The sequence below is a fragment of the Nyctibius grandis genome, chromosome 31 (genome assembly GCF_013368605.1).
Source record: "Nyctibius grandis isolate bNycGra1 chromosome 31, bNycGra1.pri, whole genome shotgun sequence".
In the NCBI taxonomy this organism is placed as follows: Eukaryota; Metazoa; Chordata; class Aves; order Nyctibiiformes; family Nyctibiidae; genus Nyctibius; species Nyctibius grandis.
The window spans coordinates 4,784,881-4,804,238 of NC_090688.1; the positions used below are offsets into that span (position 1 = coordinate 4,784,881).

Sequence of the window (19,358 nt, forward strand, 5' to 3'; positions counted from 1 at the left end):
CGAGCGCGGCCCCCCCGCACCGGGGTGGGGGGGGAATCCCGGGGGGGCGGGGCGGGGAATCCCTCCCCTCTCCGACCCCCCCCCCGCGGCGGGCACGGACCCCCCGGTAGCGGCTTCACGGGGGGGGGGGACACCGGGACCCCCCGCCCCGCAGTGCGTGGGTGCTCCCCCGTTAACCCCTTCCTGCCCTGCGGGATTCCCCCACATTCCCCCTTTGCGATGGGGGGGGTCCCTCCCCCGCCTCGGGGGGGTCACCCATTAACCCCACACTTGCACTGGGGGGGGTCCCGTCCCCCCCCCCACTGAGGGATTCCCCCCATTCATCCCTTCTTCGCAACTGGGGACCCCCCACCCTGCACTGGGGGGTTCCCCCACTAACCCCTCCCTTGAACGGGGGATCCCTTCCCTGATTGGGGGGGGGGCACACCACAGCCCCCCAGCCTGGCTGCGTCCCCTTGCCCCCCCCCGGGGGACACCACGGCATTGCCGCAGTGCCGAGGAGGAGGAGGAGGAGGAGGAGGAGGAGGGGGGTGGGCTCACAGCACAAAGGCAGCGCTGTGCAGAGCCCGAGGCCTCTGCGCCATGGGGGGAGCGGGCAAGGGGGGCATCCCCGGCCCCCCAGGGATGGGGGGGGGGGGGGGGGGCAGCCCTGTGGCCTTGGGGACAGGGAGGGAACACTCACCCGGGCTCGTTACTTCAGCACCCACGAGGCTGCGGCTGAGCCACACACGCCCCCCAGGCTGCTGGGGGGAGGCACGAAGCAGGGGTGTCCCCCCCCCACGATCTCCCCCAGCCCTGCAGGAACCACGACCCCAACCCCAGCGGGATTTTTCGCAGCCATTTCAGGGGAGGAAACAATCCCCCCCCCAGCCTTTATTCCTCTGACAAGGTAACAGCATGGAGGGGGGGGTGGTTAATTTTTAATTGGGTTCAAACACAACCAACCTCTCAGGGCACGGGGAGCCACGGGGCACATTGGGGGCACAGTCCTCCCTGTCGCTACCGGCTGGGCTTGGGGGAGCAGGGGGGGCTGGGGAGAGCCCTGACACCTCCGGCCTCACCTGGAACCCCTCCAACACCGAAGGGCGAGCGTCGGTGCGGGCTGGGGGAGCCCCGCGGCCCCCCGTGCCCGCTGGCAGGCACTCGGGGCACACGCTGCCCGTGCCAGGCTGTGGGATGAATTCTGCTTGTTTAGTACCCCCAGAATCAAGCCCAGCAGGACACCGAGTGTGCCAGGAGCTCGGTGTGGGTTTGGCAGCCCCGGTTACACCCGCAGGTGAGCCCCAACGGCGCTCCCAGGGCGAGGGCTGAGAGCTTCGGAAGGAATTTCACTCCCAAGAGACCAGAGGAGATGTGGAAGGGGAGAGGGAGGAGAGGAAAACCCAGCAGCTGCTCAAGGCGAGGGGCAGGACTCCGCTGTGGCACCGAGCCTCTCCAGCCCTGCCCAGGGAGCTCACCGGTGTGTTTGTGCCCGGGCTGGCAGACGGAGCGCGGGGCTCCCCGTGAGTCTCACAGCCCCTTCCACGGGCCCACAGGGCCCCTCTTCACCTGGGAGCAGGCGGGGGAAGAAGCGATGGGAGAAGCAGCAGGTTCCCTCCTTGGGGTAGTTCTGGGGTCAGGCAGGTTGCAGCCCCTCTGGGAACCCTCCTGCCCCACCAGCAGCGTGTGGGGCTCTGGGCAAGGCCACTGGGAAAGTCACACAGAGAAGTCCTGCACAGCCAAGGCAGAAACCACGCTGTGCTGTTATTTCTCCCCTTCCCCGTTGAAGATGGAAGGTTGTTTTCTCTCTTCCCCACACCACGGCCCTGGCAGAGCTTCTGCTCCCGTTGTGGTTCCTCTGCCTCACCTAATGCACCAAGATTGAGAGAGGTGGCCAGCAGCAGGCAGGGCCAGCAGCCATCCCACTCTGGAATCTCTCTGGGGACATCCCAGCACCGAGGAGGACATGAGCAACAGGAGGCGGGTGATCTCCTCGAAACGGTTGCAAAAATTCACCCTGCAGAGCCCGAGGTGCGGCGCAGCCCCGGCAGAGACAGGGATGGACACAGTTTGGCTCGGGTCCGGGCCGTGAGCGGGCCACCACGCGGTGCTGGGGGGTCACCACCTTGGCAAGCGGCAGCGCTGACCCTGCTGAAGGTCTGCAAGCGAGTTAGTAGCTTTTTTTTGTAAGATAACAACCGAATTCGGAGGGTGAAGGTGGTGTTAGTGTGTCCGGGTCACTCTGCACCAGCTGCCTGCGGAGGGGTGGGCACGTCGGGGGGAGAGGCCGTCAGTGAAGACGGGGGGACGCTGCAGGGACCCGAGGTGAGCGGCGGCCTCGGGCTTATCTTAAATCCAAGAACAGACAGAAAACGGGGGCAGGGAAGAGAAACAAAAGGCGAGGAGGTTCCTTGTGTCTCCTGTTTTCATCCTGGGGCTCCAGCCCGCTGTCCGTGGGGGGACGAGCAGCTCTAGTTCTACTTTTGGCTGTTGTAAGCTTTGTGCCTCTGGTTCATGGGGTTTTCCGGAGACTTCATCCACTCCTTCTTGAGGAGCTGCTTGAGCTGGGACAGGCGCATGTTTGGGTTCTCTTGCTTCAGGCGTGGCAGGTTGACTTCTTCAAAAGCTGTGAAGGCAGCTTTCATCCGGCGCTCGGGGTGCCGGTCCGGATCGTTGGCAACGCTGCCGGGAGGGAATTCAGAGACAGACACATCAGACACCTCCCCGCAGGCCCCAGCTCCCATCGCCTGTCAGCACGACCAAGTGAGTACAGAATAACTTGGGTGATAAAGCAGAAAACCCCGTGGTACTTCCCCTACCCCCTTCAAACACTCTCCACAGAACAACAGGGCAGGGGACGCGTCCTGTTCTGGCTGTCGAGGGAGAAAGTCACAGTCAAAGAGGACAAAGAAGTTCTGGGGGTGGGAGCGTCGGCAAGGATTTCTGGTAAGGAAAGCAACACCCTCAAAGGAGAGCACCGCTACGGCACGGCCACGTACCTGAGGACAGCAATGGCATCTTCAATCGTCCTGGCCTCCACTGATCCTTCCTCCAGCACCCTCCTGTTGATGTTCTCTTCCAAGGGGACCTCCAAGTGAGTCTTCTCTTTCTCCACTGGAGGGGGGAAAGAGAGAAACGTTAACGGCAAAGCCAGCCTCAGAAGAGGCACAGTCTTTTCCACAGCACTAAGGAAGTGCTGAGAACACCCAGCCAGAGTCCAGATAAGAGGGCCTGCTCTGCAGCTCTGCTTCTCCACCTCAAGGTGACAGGCGGTTTCTTTCTCCCCCATTTGGGTGCTAGACACAGACACAGCCGAGCACGCAGCACACACTCTTGCTTTCCAAACGCCTCGTCCTTCAGCGACAGCAGGTGAAAAAGCAGCAGCCCCCCTCCCCGCTCCCCAGCCCCCCGCAGCTCTCAGGGCCTTCCCGTGGTACCTGTATCGGCATTCTCCTTCTGCTGCTGGTCTTTCCTGATCGTCTCCTCGATCTGGGCCCTGGTGACTTTGCCCGGGGTCACCTGCTTGGGCGACTTCCCTTTCAGCTTCGAGTCCTCCTCCTCCAGCAGACGCTGCAGCTCCTTCTTGCGCTCCAGCTGCTCCAGCCGCCGCTTCTCCTTCTCCTCCTGGCAGGGAGAAAGCACCAGGTCACCTCCACCCGCGGTAGGAGAGGCAGAGGGATCAAACTATGCCTTACAGGAGCAGGGAACCCCACTTGGACAGGAACAGGCACCTCACTTCTGTAGCTAATGTGGAAGAGAGGTCGGCTTGTTCCCCCCAACCTCCAGCGAGGGCCTGGCCCATCCCTGCAGAATAACAATCCCCCTGTCCCTGCCCGTGGTGTCAGGACTGCAAAACACAACCCCGCTGTCGACAAGGCACCAGCCAGGACTGCTGACAATCAGATTAACTTTTCCACTTTAATTTTAATAAGTGGTCGGAGGTTGGAAGTTCAGGAGCTGTTCGAGACAAGCCAGTCGAGAGGCTGAGCTCGCCCCCAGGCCTGGCTCACGCTCTCCCTAAGCGCCAGGGCGGGCGGTTACACCGAATCCAACAAGCAGGGCAGCTCTTGTAGTAATCCTGAAGTGCTTCACAAGGAGTTTAAGAGCCACTTTGCCCTCCAAGGCCCAGGGAAGAGGGTGACACAACCACGCAACAAGCCCTTAGGGGCTTTCAGCGCTTTGGCTTTGAGGTTTTTTTGTTTTCCTCCTCTCCCAAAGCCTGGCAAAAAGAAAGAACCAGCAAGTGACGACGTCTGTCTGGGGCAGCGTCACGCTGCAAAGCATTTCGTATTTAGGTTAGTGACGTGGACACTTAATTATGGCTCTCATCCATTATTCACAGGGATGGCACAAGGAACCGATCGAGTGTCAACAGAACGGGTTTACCCAAAGGCAGCTGAGCAGCAAACCCCCCCCAGCAGTAACACAACCTGCATTCTCCATCGGCGAATTCTGCTCCTCAAACGTCTCCATCGGTGTCTGAGGAGCAGAATTACACACACCAGGGCAGTGCCCACTTTGGAGATGGTACGCAAGGCTGCAGTGTGAGCTTCTATTAAACAAAAAACCCCATAAGTCACTCTACAGCTCAAGAGTTTAAAGAAAAAACTCATCAAACCACAGAATCAAAGCCCACAAATGCTGAATCAAAACATGCCCTCGGGCTGCTGCTGCTTCTGTCAAGCGCAGCAAGGACCAGGCCTTTCAACCCATCCGGGAAGGGAAGGGAGGCCTCCTCTCCCTCCCCTCCGAGCAGCTGGGGCCAAGGATGGGAAAAAAAGCCATTAGAGGGATGGAGCCTTTATTACAACTGGCAGCCTTCAAATTCCTGGTCATTAAGCGCTTCGTGCCAGCGCCTTGAGACACAATGCCCCGGCAACTGGACCGTGCATGATTTCAAAGTGCAAACTCATTTATTTAAGACATCGGCTTTCCCTGCCTGCTGCTTTCCTGTCAGGCCTCTCCCTCTTCTAGTAAAGGTCGAGTAAACAAGATTAGGAGGGATTTTGGCCACTCCTAGAAGGGGAAGGGTGTCACGAGAGGAGGGGGAAGACCTTCTCACCCCCCTAAACGTTGATTCACAGGGATATACCTGAGCAGGAGCAGCCGCAGGGGCTTTGCCCACCCTCACGCAGCGCAGGACGGCTCCAGCTCAGCTCTCCGGTTCAACCACCAGCCTCTGCTTGAGGATTAGGCAGAGTTTTCTCCCAGTTTTAAGGAAAAATGCAGGAGAAACCCCAAAACTGGAGAGATTCACATGCCAAAACAGCAGGAGGGCCACAGAAACCACCGAAGGCCCAGCGGTCAGAGGGAGTAAGCCATTTAATTAGATGTAAAGCACATGCAAGAGAAGCAGCACCGCGTACGCAGGACACTGGTATCGTGCCTAGAACACGGGCTCGTGCAAAGAAACCATCCCCTGACTGCTCATCCTGCCTCTGAAGCTCGGGGGTGACCGAACAAGGCAACGCTGGCACGGCGAGCACCTCGGCAGGGCTGCAGGCGTGGTGTGGCCTGAATAATTCAGGAGACCGACACGGAGTGGATACACGAGTGCTAATGACCTAAGGGAAGGGAGCAAGACAGTTCAGAACAGAAATGTTATTTATAGTCGTAGAAGATTATGTTTTACCCCTGCTTATTACAGAAAGGGAACCGTCCTAGGCAGCGTGCCTCACACCACGCAGCCCAGCTGGGACGACGACGCATCTGACAGAGCAGAAATCCAAGGATTTAAGCTGCCCTTAGCTCCTTCCAAACAAAACTCTCCACAGAGGACACATCCACTTCATGAAGGGGAAACAGAGGCCCAAGCAGGGCGTGGAGCCCTCCTCCTGCTGCAGGGGACCTCCAGGGACTCCTCTCCCCCAGCTGCCGGGGGAAGCTGCTCCCTGCTCTCTGGCATTTACAGTTGAGTTTCTATTTGCGGTAAGTAAATAAGCTGGCACCCTCGCTAATTTGTCACAAGACCTGCCAAATCTGCATTGCTCGGGTTTCTCCGGCGGCCCGTCACGTCCAGGTCAGCTCTGCACCTTCCAAGGGGCTCAAGAGCAGCAGCTCTGAGCCACCTGCTCCCCGACCCCAAAGCCCGAGGCGCCTGAAACTGTCATTTTTTGAAGACTTTTCTCAGGTTGGGCCAAACCAAACTAATCCTTTCTGAGTCAGCTTAAACACCCTGATGAAAGAGAGGCTTGGATTTGTCTAAGTGACACGTACCGCAAAGCTGTTAGAAAACTGGAAAGGAATAATCCTCCCCCTCGACACTACTGCAATCTGCAGGGCTCTGGGAGGAGCAGGGGGTGAGATTTCTTTAGCTGGACACTTCTGTTCCCAAGGATTTGGGTGTTAAAAGATGAGTTTCCAGCCTTGCAGAGAACTGCCTGAGCAAGGACCAACTCATTAGCTTTCAGAACAGCTTCCCACCCGCTAGACAGAAGCAGCAGCACTCCCAACCCACCCCGCAGCGTGAGGCCCCGAGGAAGGCTGGAGAGCGTGCTGCCAGCCCGGCGAAGCGAAGGGCAAAGAAACACAAAAAATCATTCAGTTGGAAAGTGAGCGGGGCATAACCGACCTGGAGCACGTCTGAGGGCTCGCTGGGCTCTCTGAGGCATGCCAGAGCTCTGAGATGGGATCAGACACGTCCCTTCCCTTGCCCACGGGCAGTCCAAGCACCGAAGGGCTACTGGAGCCTGAGGGAGTTGGTTCTGGGGTCTGAAGCCTGGCCTGGTGTCATCAGGTGTCTCTCCACTACGTCTCTGTCCCCTGCAGCGCTCACTCGAGCCATCCCATTTCAGTATCGCGTACCTGGTGCCACGCCGACGTCCTCCAAAGAGGGGAGAACAGTCATTGGACCCGTCTCGCGTGTTATCTGAATAAGATGGTGCTCACAGCTGAGCAATCCTGCACTGAATCAGGGGGGCAGGGGGGAGGAGAACGTCACCACTCGCCCGTCTGCAACACCATCGCAGCTGGGACCTGCCAGTGCATGAGCTGGCCAGCCCACACCCCGTGACTGAGGCCAGCAGGAACAAGAAAGGCATAAAACTCGCCCCAAAAGAGACACTGCTCCCCTGTGCGCTGTCTGAGCTCTTCCACCACAAGCACAGGCCCTGCATTTAACTGGAATTCTTCCCCAGACCCTTTGTATGTGAGTACAAAGCGTCTCCTCGCTCTCGCACCATCTGCACGCTCTCCCTCAGAGATTCCCACTGAGGGCACGGAGCGAAGCCGATGCAGAGACCTCCATGGGATGGAGAAGAAGGGCTGGCTCAGGCTGGGACCTCTGCCCTTGATGGATACTCCACCAGTCCTTCCCTAACGCTCCAGCAGGTTTAATGGTCTGTCACCCTGCCAAGCCTTCACCCAGGACACACACGCGTCCGTGGCTGCTCCACCACCAGACACACTTTAGCTAATTGCACGGAGAAAAACCACGCTGATGAGTGCCACGCTCTGAGCCGCAGCCTGACTGTGCATGGGAGGAGCAGGAAGGGACAGGAAGGTATGAAAACACCTGAATGTTGAAAGAAAAAGTTACCCAGGTAAACTCTGAGTCTGCCAGCAAGAGGGATGTCGGTTTTGTGCCTTCCAGCCCGAGCTCTCCAGGGAAGGCAACGAGCTGTGACTTGTGCTGAGATGCAGGAGGAGGAACACGCGCATCACAAGCTGGTGGTGTTAGCTCAGATGTTCCTTTACGCACCACGGAGCCACCACACGAGTGTCACCCTGTTAGCAGAGACCAGCTCTCACTTGTTTCACTGAGGCTCCAGGGGTCATCTGCAGGGGGAAAGGGACTAAAAGGAGGGCGCGGGGTTCGGTCTGAGCACATCCCAAAGGCTTTCTGCCACCCCTGCAGGCTGGCGGTGCAGGAACCCAGAGGTGCTGCCCGGGTGTGATGTGTTACTGCCATCGCCCGGGGAGCCTGGGAAGAGCTGCTCAGCACCAGGAAGAGCTGCTCAGCACCGCCTGCGAGGTGCTGAGAGCATCCTCCTACACCCACCGCCGTCCCCTCCTCCGGGTGCTGTAGCTGAGGGTGCCCCAAGCCCCTCCTGCAGCACACGGCTGTGGCCAGCAGGGCTATTTCCATGCCAGCACCACCCACAAAACAGCTACTCCTCCAGGGAAGTGTCACTCCTGTGAACAGTCTCGTTTCTGTCCTCTGCAGGATGAGGATGGAAAGTCATTTACAATCTGAGTCACACGTTCCTTCCCTGCCGGGACGTGAAGGCGCACAGGCAGCTTCCTCCATTCTCCACGGGGATACTCCAGCCCGATGGCACTGGAGAAGCCGATGAGGAAGGTTTCACTGATTTATTTTGCCCCACCAACGCATTCATTCCTGTCTGTTGGCCTTTTCTCACCCTCACAAAGCCCCAACCTTCGCTCAGGCTGCGGTGGTGCCTGCGCAAGGCTCCCGCAGCAGGACGAGCCCCCGCGCAGGCACAGTTACACTTGGAGCCTTTCTGCTCCTCACCTGAGCAGAGACGTTTGCTGCTGTGAGCTGCAAGGTCCCCAGGGGGGCTGGTGGGAAGCAAACACACTAAAACACAGTATTCAGGTGAAATTCAGCCATAGAGACCATGGCTACGCAGATGAAACTCCTGGTGGGAGGCCTCCCCGCAGCTGAGCTGCCCTCGAGGGAGAAGAGCTGCACACACGTCTGCTTTGGGTTCCAGCTGGCCACAGGCTCCAGCTCACACGTGGTTTTGCTTCTTCACTGCTCCCATCAGGTTAAAGTTTCCCTGGGGAAGAGCCTCGCAAACCCAGGCGACGGGGGGAGAGGACGAGCTCTTGTTGGAGCGAAGGGAAATAATTCAACAAGCACTAGGGAGTGATGGCGGGGGCAGAAGGGTGCAGCGGGGCTGAACTTGCCCCTGCAGCTGCCCACAGATCCTTACTGTGCCCTGGGCCTTTTCAAGCAACGCCAGGAATCCCACAGGGCTAGCAGTGAAGCATTGAGCAGGGAGAGGGGCTGGCTGAGGGGCTGGGTGGAAACTGCCTCAGTGGTTTCTCCAAAACCCAGTCAGAGGCTCTGGGTTGGACCTGGGTTTTCCAGTTCGCCATTCCAGCTCATGCCACAGCTCCCCTCTCCACACTCCCATGCCCTTTGCCTGCAGGAGGCTGTTTTGGAAGCTTGGTCAAGACTTGGTCACTGTTGGCCAAGTCTTAAGTAGAGCAATAATAAGTCCTTGTTCCAGGAAGCAATTAGGCAGCATTACAGGATTGCGTTGGGGAAAAGCACACAGGGCTCCGAATTCCAAACAGCAAGATACATCTTAGGGGTGAACTCACGCAGACGTACACAGCAGGCAGCCACCAAGGTCACAGGGCTGGCTCCCTGCCTGCCCAGCCGGCGTGCTCGAGCACCAACAAAGTTCACAAGCACCAGATTCGCAGAGCGGCACAAACCCAGTAACCCCATAGATCCCATTTCTGTTGTCAACAGAGGCCCTGTCTGCTGAGCACCAGGGTAAAGAAATCACTTCAGAAGAGGCAGCTAAGCTATCACCCACAGTTGTTTCTATCACAATCCACAAAATCAGAAGGTAGATTTGTCTAGCGCTGACGCAGGACACTGCTAAAAACCAAATAACCCAGAAACCAGCACTGAAGTGCTCTGATAACTGAGCACCAAGGGAGACAGGCACCCAGGGCAGAGCAAGCTGGAGAGAGCAACCCAGGGAGAAGCCTTTGAGACACACATGTGAGGCACACCAAGTTAGGGAGGAAAAATGAAAGCTTTGTAACCCTTAACCCTGCTGATTTCTTTTTCCTTCTACAAAAAAAAATCAAAGAAAAGTCAAGAAGGAAAAAAAAAGCTAAAGAACTGCTTGGTCAAAAATCAAGCCCTACAGCAGAGCTCCTGATCTTTTAATTAATTCAATTTTAAATGATGCCAACAATAAAGCTCTCACTGCCTCCCTCGGGAAGCCAGCTCTAAGATCCACCAGGTTTCTGAATTGCACATCAAAGCTCACACTCGCTCCCACACTCGGCTTCTTTTAGCTCCCAGAGAAGCTGCTGGTTCCAGCTCTCTCCAGGACAACGTGTCGGGAGCCAGTGGCAGCTGGGGGACACAGGAGGAGAAGCCACCCTTTGAGCAAGCCTGGATCTCTCGGGACTAGCAAGAAGACACCGTGCTACCTGACTAATCATTCACCTTCCTTTGTTCCTTCCTCATCACGTGTTTGTCTTCATCCTTCCAGTAGGCATCTTCCAGCTCCTGCTGCCGTTTGGCATCGGCTGCTGCCTTTGCCTCAGCTTTCCTCGCGCGGGCAGCAGCCGACTTGGTATTTTCACCTTGGAACTTCTTGGGCATCACTCAAGGTGCTCTGCGGAGAAGGAAAGAGGGTCAGATCCTTGTCCTGATCTCGGGTTCACCATCACCCTGGGAAGCAGGGAGAGCTGGAGCTCACACAACACCCTCTTCTTATTGCCTCATACGATTTCGAGACCCTGGGCAGAACAGATCTAAATCTCCCAGCTCACCCAGGAGGAATTCTGCCCACTCCACCCCTGGACAGTCCCTCCCGTGCTGCAACAACATGGCAAATGGGGCTGCTGGGTTCCTGGTGCTGAGTCAAAAGCATCACTGCCCTGCAAGCCAGAACACCCTCTGCTGCTGAGTCGAACCGAAGCTGGGTGCGTTGGTCCTGCAGCTGCAGGCTCCCCGGGGAATTCCTGGCTGCCAGCAGAGCAGGAAGCAGCAGCACAGACGTTGTATCACACCCTCTGACTGTCTGTACAGAAATGCAGCTCCGTGGCCCCGTTTAACTCGGATAAAGGACCACGCAGATGTGCCACATTGATTCCCCCTACATCGTCGTGGCAGGAAAAGTCCTAAGAGCCAGGCACAATGGAAGCCTCAAAATTAACTGGGCACGAAGAAAGAACTTTCTCCTCAGCACGCTGCCCAGGCAGACACCACGTTCTGGATCTTAAATCTTTACGTTTAATGGCAGACAAGTATTTGCTATACAAGAAACAACAGAGCAGGGCTGACGTTTAGGGCGGGCTACGCGAGTCCCAAGCGGCTCAAAGCCTGGGCTGGATTAAATCCCTTCTCCTCCCCAAGACGTGCTCTGACCCTTCACGAAGAGCATGAACCAGGCTGGGCCCGGGGCGAGGCTGCGGGACAGCGAGGGGTGCCTCACCCCCCCCCGGGGGCTGCCCCCACCGCCGTAAGGGCCCAGCCCCGCTCCAGGCCCCGCACCCAGCGCCAGCCTCACCGGCCCAGCCCGGAGCCCTCCCCTGGGCAGGGCAAGCAGACCCCTGCTCCGTGCCAGCCCCCACCTCGCCTTGGGGCCCTACAGAGCCCCCCCCTCCCACGACAGAGCCCCCCGGCTGCCCTTCCCCGGCTGCAGAGGAAGGCAACAGCTTTGCCCCTCGCCCCCTCCCCAAACCCCCGGCCTCTCCCCTCCCGCCCTCCCCCTGTTCCCTCAGCCCCTCTCCTCGCCCCCCTCCCCTCCCCCGGGCCCAGGCCTGCTCCCCTCAGACCTTCCCCCCCTCCTCCAGCTCCCCGTAGGCCTCCCCGCGCCGCGCCGCCCCGCCCCGGCCCTTCCCCTCTTCCCCCGGTCCCCTCCGCACCCCCGTCCCGTCCCGTCCCCTCGGGCCACCCCAAGGCCCGGCCCCGCCGCCCGGGCCCAGCCCCGGCCCCGCTCCTACCCGGGCCCCGCCGCTCCGCCCGTCGCGCGCCTTGCGCGTCACCGCTGCGCGCGGGCGCTCCCGCGGGAGCGAGCGGCCCGGCAGCGACCGCATCCCGCCGCCGCCATCTTTGCTACGGGCACGGCCCGCTCCACCCGGGCCAATGCGCCAGGCCAGGCCCGGCGGCGGCGGGGGCAGGCGGGCCGGACGGCAGCCCCCCCGCCCACGGCAGCGCCCGCAGCGCGGCGGGCAGGCCGGGAGAGAGCCCGGGAGAGAGCCCGCACCCCGCCCGCCGCCGCTGCCCGGCACAAAGATGGCGGCTCCCCCCGCCCCGAGATGGCGTCGCGGCGCCGCTGTGGGCGGGGCCTGTGGCACCTGGGTGGGCGGGGCTTAACAGGGCGCGGCCCATTGTCACCTGGGGGCCTTATCAGGGCGGGGCCAATTGTTATCGGGGTGGGCGGGGCTTATCAGGGCGGAGCCAATTGTTATCGGTGTGGGCGGGGCTTATCAGGGTGGAGCCTATTGTTATCGGGGTGGGGCTTATCAGGGCAGGGCCCATTGTTATCTGGGTGGGGGGGGGCCCAGCAGAGCCCATTGTCACCTGGGGGGGTGTCCTTTGTCACCTTTGGGGGCGGGGCCTGCCCCATGGGCACAGCAGGACCCCCCCGGTCCCCCCAGTACCTGTCCCCGTGTCCCCCCCCAGTGGCACCCCCAGGGGGGCGGGCAGACGCCCCCCAGCCCCCCCCCCCAAGCACAGGCTCCTCCCAGGGAACGGCTCCGGCTTTATTGGGGACCCCGGGATGGGGACCCCCCCCACAGCCGGGCCACCCGCGTCCCCCCAGCCCCGGCACCCTACACGTGGGTCTCCTGCAGCAGCAGGTCGGTGGCGGTGCCAGGCTCGGGGGGGCCGCGGGGGGGGCCGGCCTCCCCGGCTGACCTCCCCGGCAGCACCTGGGGGGCTTCGCCCTTGCCCAAGGGCTCCTCCCCGGGGGTCTTGGCGCCCGTGGGGTACACCGAGGCCGTCTGCTTCCTGATGTCCCACCACAGCACGCCCGGGGGCAGCCGCCTCCGCTTGGTCGGCCCTGCCAGAAAGGGGGTGCCATGGGGAGGGGCTGGGGGGGGGCCTGGCACTGGGTCACGTCCCCGCCCGGCCCCCAGCCTCACCTGGCAGGAAGCTGAGCAGGACCCCCGCCACCACCGTGGTGAGGGTCCCCAGCGCCCCGTAGTACAGGTAGGAGATGGCGTAGAAGTCACCCACGACGGCCGGCCTGCGAGGGGAGGGGGTCGGGGACCGGCAGGGACAGCGGTGTGACAGCGCCGTGAACAAGAAAAGCCACCCACACCCCCCCCAGGACCGCCCCCAGCCGCCATCCCCCCACCCCATCCACACCGTGTCCCCCCCCTCACCGTGCCGGCGCCGGGGGCTCGTGGCGGGGGGGCAGGGGTCCCAGGAGGACGGTGCGGTTGGCGCCGGCGGTGCCGTTGTAGAGCTGGCAGAGGACCCCGGAGGTGGGCAGGACCCCCATGGTGGCATCGCTGGGGGGGTACATGGTGGCCCCCACGGCCACCCAGAAGGAGAGGGCCACGCCGGCGCCCAGGCCCCCCAGCACGCCCTGCGGCAGAGGAGAGGGGTCCGCACAGCGCTGGGGAGCGGCTGCGGCAGGACCCCCCCCTGGACCCCCCCCCAAACCCCCCGTGGGACTCACGGCCGTGGTGCACGTGGGCAGGAACATGCCCAGGACGAAGGCGCCCAGCAGCGGGCCGCTGATCACCCCCATGACGGTGAAGGAGCCCTGGGAGGGGGACGGAGAGCTCTGCCCCACTGCCCCGGCTCGGGGGGGCGCGGGGGGCGAGCAGGAGGGTACTTGGCTCTGCCCCAGACCCCCCGGTGCCGCAGCCCAGCCGGCTCGAGGGCTCTCCGGCGGCCAGCGGCGCGTGGCCGGGTCCCGCTCGGCCGGGCAGAGCTGGCGGGTGGCGGGGGCCAGGGGGGGAGCTCAGCCCCACGCCGGGGCTGTCCCACCTGCAGCACGCCGCCGCCCAGCAGCGAGGCCAGAGCCGCCACCGTGATGCACGAGGTGCCATAGATGAGCGCTGCGGGGAGAGGGGAGAGGGTCAGGGGCATGGCGGGGCATGGCACCACTCAGCGCAGCACGGCTTGGCATGGCACGGCACAGCACAGCATGGCACGGTGCAGTATGGCACAGCACAGCGTGGCACAGCACAGCACGGTGTGGCATGGCGCAGGACAGGGTAGCGTGGCACAGCACGGCACCACGCAGCGCACCACGGCATGGCACAGGATGGGGTAGCATGGCATGGCACGGCACAGCACGGTGCAGCACAGCATGGCATGGTGCTGTGCAGCATGGCACGGCATGGCACCAGTGCAGCACGGTGTGGCATGGCACGGTGCAGTATGGCACAGCACGGCACGGTGCAGGACAGGGTGGCACGGCACAGCATGGCACAGCACGGTGCAGGACAGGGTGGCATGGCACAGCACGGCACCACACAGCACGGCACGAGACAGTGCCACGCAGCACGGGAAGGGGTAGCATGGCACGGCATGGAGCGGGATGGCACGGCATGGCATGGCACAGCCCGGGCACGCGCCCGCACTCACACAGCCCCTTGGAGACGAGGGTCAGCCCCCGCGGGGACAGCGCGGGCAGCCGGGGCTTGACCAGGTCCTCCACGGTGACGGCCGCCATGGCGTTGATGCTGGTGGAGGCCGTGCTGGGGCGGGTGGCACCGCTCAGCCCCGGCACCCTGCCGGGGGGGGGCGGGGGGCACAGCCCCCCTCTGCGGGGGGGTTTGGGGGGGGGTGAGGGGTGCCCCGTGCTCACCTGAGGGTCCCGCTGTAGGCACAAGCCAGGAACAGCCCTGGCACCCCCGGGAATGTCTCGAAGATGTCAAGGACCAGGTAGGGCATGTACTGGGGGGGGGGGTGGGCATGTTGGGGGGGGACAGGACCCCACGGGACCCCCGCCCCTGCAGCGGGGCTGAGACCCAGGGTGCCCACCCCCCCGTCGCCCTCCCACCTCGCTGCCCTCCATTGGGCCCTGGAGAGGGCAGAGCCGGGGGGGCCGGTACCTGGTCAGGGGCAGAGATGTGGCCGGCGAGGAGGGGGTCGCAGTCCTTGTAGAGCGCAAACATGACGAGGCCACAGGCCACCGCGCTGGAGACGATGCAGAAGAGCCCCACTTGGTTCACCAGCAGCGCCCTGCGAGGGGGGCACGGGGTGAGCGGGGGGGCAGGGGCTGTGCAGGGGGGCAGGGACTGTGCAGGGGCTGTGTAGGGGGGGCAGGGGCTGTGCAGGGGCTGTGTAGGGGGGGCAGGGGCTGTGCAGGGGCTGTGTAGGGGGGTGCAGGGGCTGTGTAGGGAGTGCAGGGGCTGTGTAGGGAGTGCAGGGACTATGCAGGGGCTGTGTAGGGGTTGTGTGGGGGGGGCAGGGGCTGTGTAGGGGCTGTGTAGGGGGGTGCAGGGGCTGTGTAGGGGTGCAGGGGCTGTGTAGGGAGTGCAGGGGCTGTGTAGGGAGTGCAGGGACTATGCAGGGGCTGTGTAGGGGTTGTGTGGGGGGGGCAGGGGCTGTGTAGGGGCTGTGTAGGGGGGTGCAGGGGCTGTGTAGGGGCTGTGTAGGGTCTATGCAGGGGTGCAGGGGCTGTGTAGGGGTGCAGGGGCTGTGTAGGGACTGTGTAGGGAGTGCAGGGACTATGCAGGGGCTGTGTAGGGTCTGTGTAGGGGTTGCAGGGGCTGTGTAGGGGCTGTGTAGGGTCCCTGCAGGGTCCGAGCAGGATCTGTGCTGGGGGGCAAGGTCCACGCAGGAGTGCAGGGTCCATACAAGCGTGCAGGGGCCGTGCGGGGGTGCAGAGGTTGAGCAGGGGCCGTGCAGGGGTGCAGGGGCTGTGTAAGGTCCATGCAGGGGCTGTGTAAGGTCCATGCAGGGGTGCTGGGTCTGTGCGGGGGTGCCAGGGCCATACAGGGGTACAGAGGCTGAGCTGGGGCCATGCAGGGGGTGCAGGGTCCATGCAGGGGCGCAGGGTCCATGAGGGGGGTGTTGGGTCCATGGAGGGGGGTGCTGGGTCCATCCAAGGGCGCAGGGTCCATGCGGGGGTGCAGGCACTGGGCTCCCCGAGGGGGCCAGGCTGGTGTGCAGCCACCCCCAGCCCAGCGCAGCCCCTCGCCCTCCTGCACCGCCCCAGGCGGGTCCCAGGGGTCCAGCCCCCCCCCAGCGCCCCCAGACTCACATCCTGGCCTCCCGCTCTGTCCTGCAGGCCACGTAGCGCTGGACCTGCGCCTGGTTGACGCCGTACATGGAGAGCCAGACCAGCGTGCCGCCCAGCAGGAAGGTCCACACCGTGTAGCGGCTCCGCGGGTCCGGGTTGAAGCTGGGCACGGTGGCACAGGGCATGGGAAGGGGCAGGGGGATGAGCCAGGGCTGGTCCCGGCCCCCTCCAGCACCCCAGGGCAGGGGGAGCAGGGTCAGGGTGCAGCGGGGTGGTGAGGTGGGACTCACTCGGCGAAGTTCATCCTGGAGCCGTTGGCGGCGATGGCCAGCACCCTGCCGGGACCCCCCGCCAGCAGCACCCCCCGGATGATGATGGCGATGAAGCCCGAGAGCATCACGAAGACCTGGAAGACGTCGGTCCAGATGACAGCCTTCATCCCGCCCTGCGACAGAGGTGATGGGTCACCTGGGTGAGCGCCGGGGACCCTCGGGGACCCCCCAGGGGACACCCCCCCCTGCTCCCACGCTCACTATGGTGGTGTAGAAGGTGCAGATGACGCCGGTGGAGAGCAGGGAGGCCCAGATGTCCAGCCCGGTCACTGGAGGTGACAGGAAGGTGCTGAGCGGAGCCCCAGGGTGCGAGTGACACCCGGGGTGGGACAGGGCTGAGATGTCCCCAAAGCAGGGGACAGGGGGAGCAGCCCCCACGTCCCCACCACACCTTGGTTGAGGATCAGAGCCGGGGCGTAGATGACGATCCCCGTGTAGAGCATCTGTGGGGAGAGGGGGGGGTCAGCGCCCCGGCCCCCCGGCACCGCGGGCACCGGGCAGGGGACAGCGTGACGGTGCCGCCCGAGCACGGCGTGCGGGCGCTGGGAAAACACTGGGGTTTTCATTCCAAACAGGGCACCCGCCAGGCGCTGTTTGCTTTGAGCCGTGGAAAACATGAGCACGGGACCGAGGACGCTCCCCCGGGGGGCTGAGGGCAGCGGCGGATCCGAGCCCCCCGTCCCCACACTGTCCCCACCCCACCCGTGCACCCCGGACACGCACCGTGGCCACCACGTACTGCAGGGTCCCGCACAGCCGGACGCTCCTGCTGAACCGTCGCTCCAGATACTGGGGACAAGGACAAGGGAGGGCGTCGGGGCCGTGCCGGCGTCGGGGCACCCCGGGGGGCTGCGCCGGGGCAGGGTGCGTGTCCCCCTCCCCGCGCCGTGCCCACCTCGTAGGTGCTGGTGAGCCCCAGGCGGTAGAAGACGGGGAGGAAGAGGAGCGCGGTGAGCAGCGTGTTGAGCAGCTGGCCCAGGCACATCCAGAGGAATTTGGCCCCGTAGCGGTACGCCTCGGCCGGCACCCCCAGCACCTGGATGGCCGACATGAAGCTGGCCGAGAGCGAGAGCCCCACGGGCAGCGCCGACATCCGCCGGCCCCCCGTGAAGAAATCCTCCGAGGTTTTCTGGCCGCCTTTGGCGAGGCCGTGGAAGAGCCCGATGCCGGTGGAGATGAGCAGCATCAGCCCGAAGACCCCGTAGTCCCAGAGGCTGAAGGTCAGTTGCTCCGGCACCCACACGTCCAGGCTGCCGGCCGGGGCCAGCGTGGCGGCTGCAGAGGGGGAGCCCCCGGCCAGGTACCTACGGGGGGGACGGGGACGCGGCACGGGGACGCGGCACGCACGGCTAGACCGGGGCACGGCAGCACCGGTGCATCCGAGGGCGGCAAAACTGGATGGGGGAAAAAACTCAGTGCAATTATTGACTGACGTGCGACGCGCAGCAGAAAGGACCGAGCACGGGGCGGAGAGCGTGGCTGCCTCCCCATCCCATCCCATCCCGTCCTGTCCCATCCCGTCCTGTCCCCCCATCCCATCCCATCCCGTCCTGTCCTGTCCCCCCATCCCATCCCGTCCTATCCCATCCCATCCCATCCCGTCCTGTCCTGTCCCCCCATCCCATCCTGTCCCATCCCAACCCATCCCATCCCGTCCTGTCCCCCCATCCCATCCTATCCCATCCCATCCCGTCCTGTCCTGTCCCCCCATCCCATCCTGTCCCATCCCAACCCCATCCCATCCCGTCCTGTCCCATCCCATCCTATCCCATCCCATCCCGTCCTGTCCCATCCCATCCTCTCCCCCCATCCCATCCCATCCCATCCCAACCCCATCCCATCCCGTCCTGTCTCCCCATCCCATCCCGTCCTGTCCCATCCCGTCCCATCCCAACCCCGTCCCCGGGAAGCTCCGTGCCGTGTGTCCGGCTGCAGGGCACAAAGCCCACGCCGCAGGAGGGACGTCCCGAGCCCAGCGAGGCCGTTGCCCCCCGATACCTCCCGGTTCGGAGCCCGCAGGCAGAGCGCAGCGGCAGCGCCTGGTCCGGCGGCTTCGGAGTGCGCTCGGGCACCGGCTCACCCCAGTCACCCCAAGGACGAAGGACGGGGCCGGGAGGGGAGGGATCCCCGCCCCGGCAGCACAAACAGGGAGGGGCAGAGCCGCCAGCGGAGCCAAACTTATCTCCAGCCGAGGGGTTCCAAACAAACAAAAGCCAAAGCTTCAGAAAAAAAACCGCTCGCTCGCCGGCGGCTGCCAAGGAGCCGGTGCCGGGGTGGGGAGGGGGCAGCGGGGGGCTGCCCGGGGGTCCTGGGGCCGCGGGGAGCCCGGTGGCACGGTGCCGCGATGTCCTCGGTGGGCGTTGGGGTGGTGGCAGCGCAAGGGGGGCTGTGGCGAGTGACCTGCCCCCAGGAGGGAGGTCCGGGGTGTCGGGGAGGGACCCTCAGGGGGGAGGATGGGGCCGTGGGGGGCCGCACCCATAGCCCCGTCCCTCCCACGCGCCCTGAATCCAGGTAGCCCCGGGCCAGCGTGGGAGCTGCCCGCTGACCTCAGGGAGCAGGGGATGGCTCCGGCCATCAAGATACGTGGCACCTGGGCGCGGGGGTGGCCCGGCTTCCTCATTCCTGGGTGCCAACGCTGTCTCGCCCAGCCCCTGGACAGGTTTTTTCCTGTGGGGATTTCCTCACCGTGCCCCCAAACCCCAGGGGCGAGCGTGGGATCGGGACCAGCCCTGACATGAGGACAGAGCCACCAGGGCATCACCGCGGGGCAGAGGAGGGTCCCCGGGCTCCGGCTCCAGCCCTGGTGGCCTTGTCCCTAACACCGGGGACAGGGCTGGGCAGGACCCTCTTCCCTGCCTCGCCCCTGGCGTCGTCTCCTTGCCGAGCTGGTTGGAGCAGCAGAAAGGGGAAAAAAAAACACCGAGCGGCGGCTGCCGGGCCCGGCCACATCCGCCAGCGGGTGCGAGTGACGCCGCGAGGCACCGGGCACACGCCCAGCCCCGTGGCACCGGCGGCACCGATGGCACCCTGGGACTGGGCTGGCTGGAGCAGGGCTGGGGCGAAGGGGCCATGAGGGCCCCAGCAATGGGGTACGGGGGTGGGTGGGCAGCACCCAGCCCCCTGCGCTGGGGTGGGCCAGGACGGGGCCACCCGAGCATCGCCCGTCCCTGCGGTACCC

The 19,358-nt window shown here is 63.7% G+C and overlaps 2 protein-coding genes across 3 annotated transcripts; both read right to left on the reverse strand.

Moving 5' to 3' along the window:
• Positions 1-827: 827 nt before the first annotated feature.
• CCDC124 (coiled-coil domain containing 124) lies at positions 828-11,751 on the reverse strand. Of its 2 annotated transcripts, none has more exons than XM_068420429.1 (5): positions 11,644-11,751; positions 10,139-10,310; positions 3,417-3,603; positions 2,979-3,093; positions 828-2,661 (listed from the first exon to the last, which is right to left on the reverse strand). In XM_068420429.1, exons 2-5 carry the CDS (start codon positions 10,295-10,297, stop codon positions 2,457-2,459), a joined length of 666 nt encoding a protein of 221 aa, XP_068276530.1. In that variant the 5' UTR covers positions 10,298-10,310; positions 11,644-11,751; the 3' UTR covers positions 828-2,456. The 2 variants fall into 2 exon arrangements, with proteins under 2 accessions (XP_068276530.1, XP_068276532.1); XM_068420431.1 differs by lacking the exon at positions 11,644-11,751 and adding an exon at positions 11,566-11,629.
• Positions 11,752-12,474: 723 nt separating this feature from the next.
• On the reverse strand, positions 12,475-18,800 carry SLC5A5 (solute carrier family 5 member 5). Its single transcript, XM_068420949.1, has 15 exons — positions 18,727-18,800; positions 17,076-17,484; positions 16,904-16,969; positions 16,572-16,623; positions 16,382-16,449; positions 16,139-16,293; positions 15,870-16,010; positions 14,716-14,845; positions 14,469-14,557; positions 14,246-14,358; positions 13,643-13,713; positions 13,329-13,415; positions 13,030-13,235; positions 12,787-12,890; positions 12,475-12,704 (listed from the first exon to the last, which is right to left on the reverse strand). The coding sequence occupies exons 1-15, from the start codon at positions 18,798-18,800 to the stop codon at positions 12,475-12,477; spliced, it is 1,995 nt and encodes a 664-aa protein (XP_068277050.1).
• Positions 18,801-19,358: the final 558 nt, after the last annotated feature.

Bases quoted from the DNA above. Each gene is read 5' to 3' on its own strand.
- SLC5A5 (XM_068420949.1), bottom strand. From the start codon at position 18,800: ATGAGGAAGCCGGGCCACCCCCGCGCCCAGGTGCCACGTATCTTGATG. The intron at 16,450-16,571 runs GTGTGGTGGGGA...TGTCACCTCCAG, and splicing joins GGCTCTGATCCTCAACCAAG to TGACCGGGCTGGACATCTGG. The intron at 13,714-14,245 runs GTGAGTGCGGGC...CTCTCCCCGCAG, and splicing joins CCTCGTCTCCAAGGGGCTGT to CGCTCATCTATGGCACCTCG.
- CCDC124 (XM_068420429.1), bottom strand. From the start codon at position 10,297: ATGCCCAAGAAGTTCCAAGGTGAAAATACCAAGTCGGCTGCTGCCCGC. The intron at 3,094-3,416 runs GTACCACGGGAA...TCCCCCCTCCAG, and splicing joins GAAGGAGAATGCCGATACAG to TGGAGAAAGAGAAGACTCAC. The intron at 2,662-2,978 runs GTACGTGGCCGT...CCCTCCCGGCAG, and splicing joins GATGCCATTGCTGTCCTCAG to CGTTGCCAACGATCCGGACC.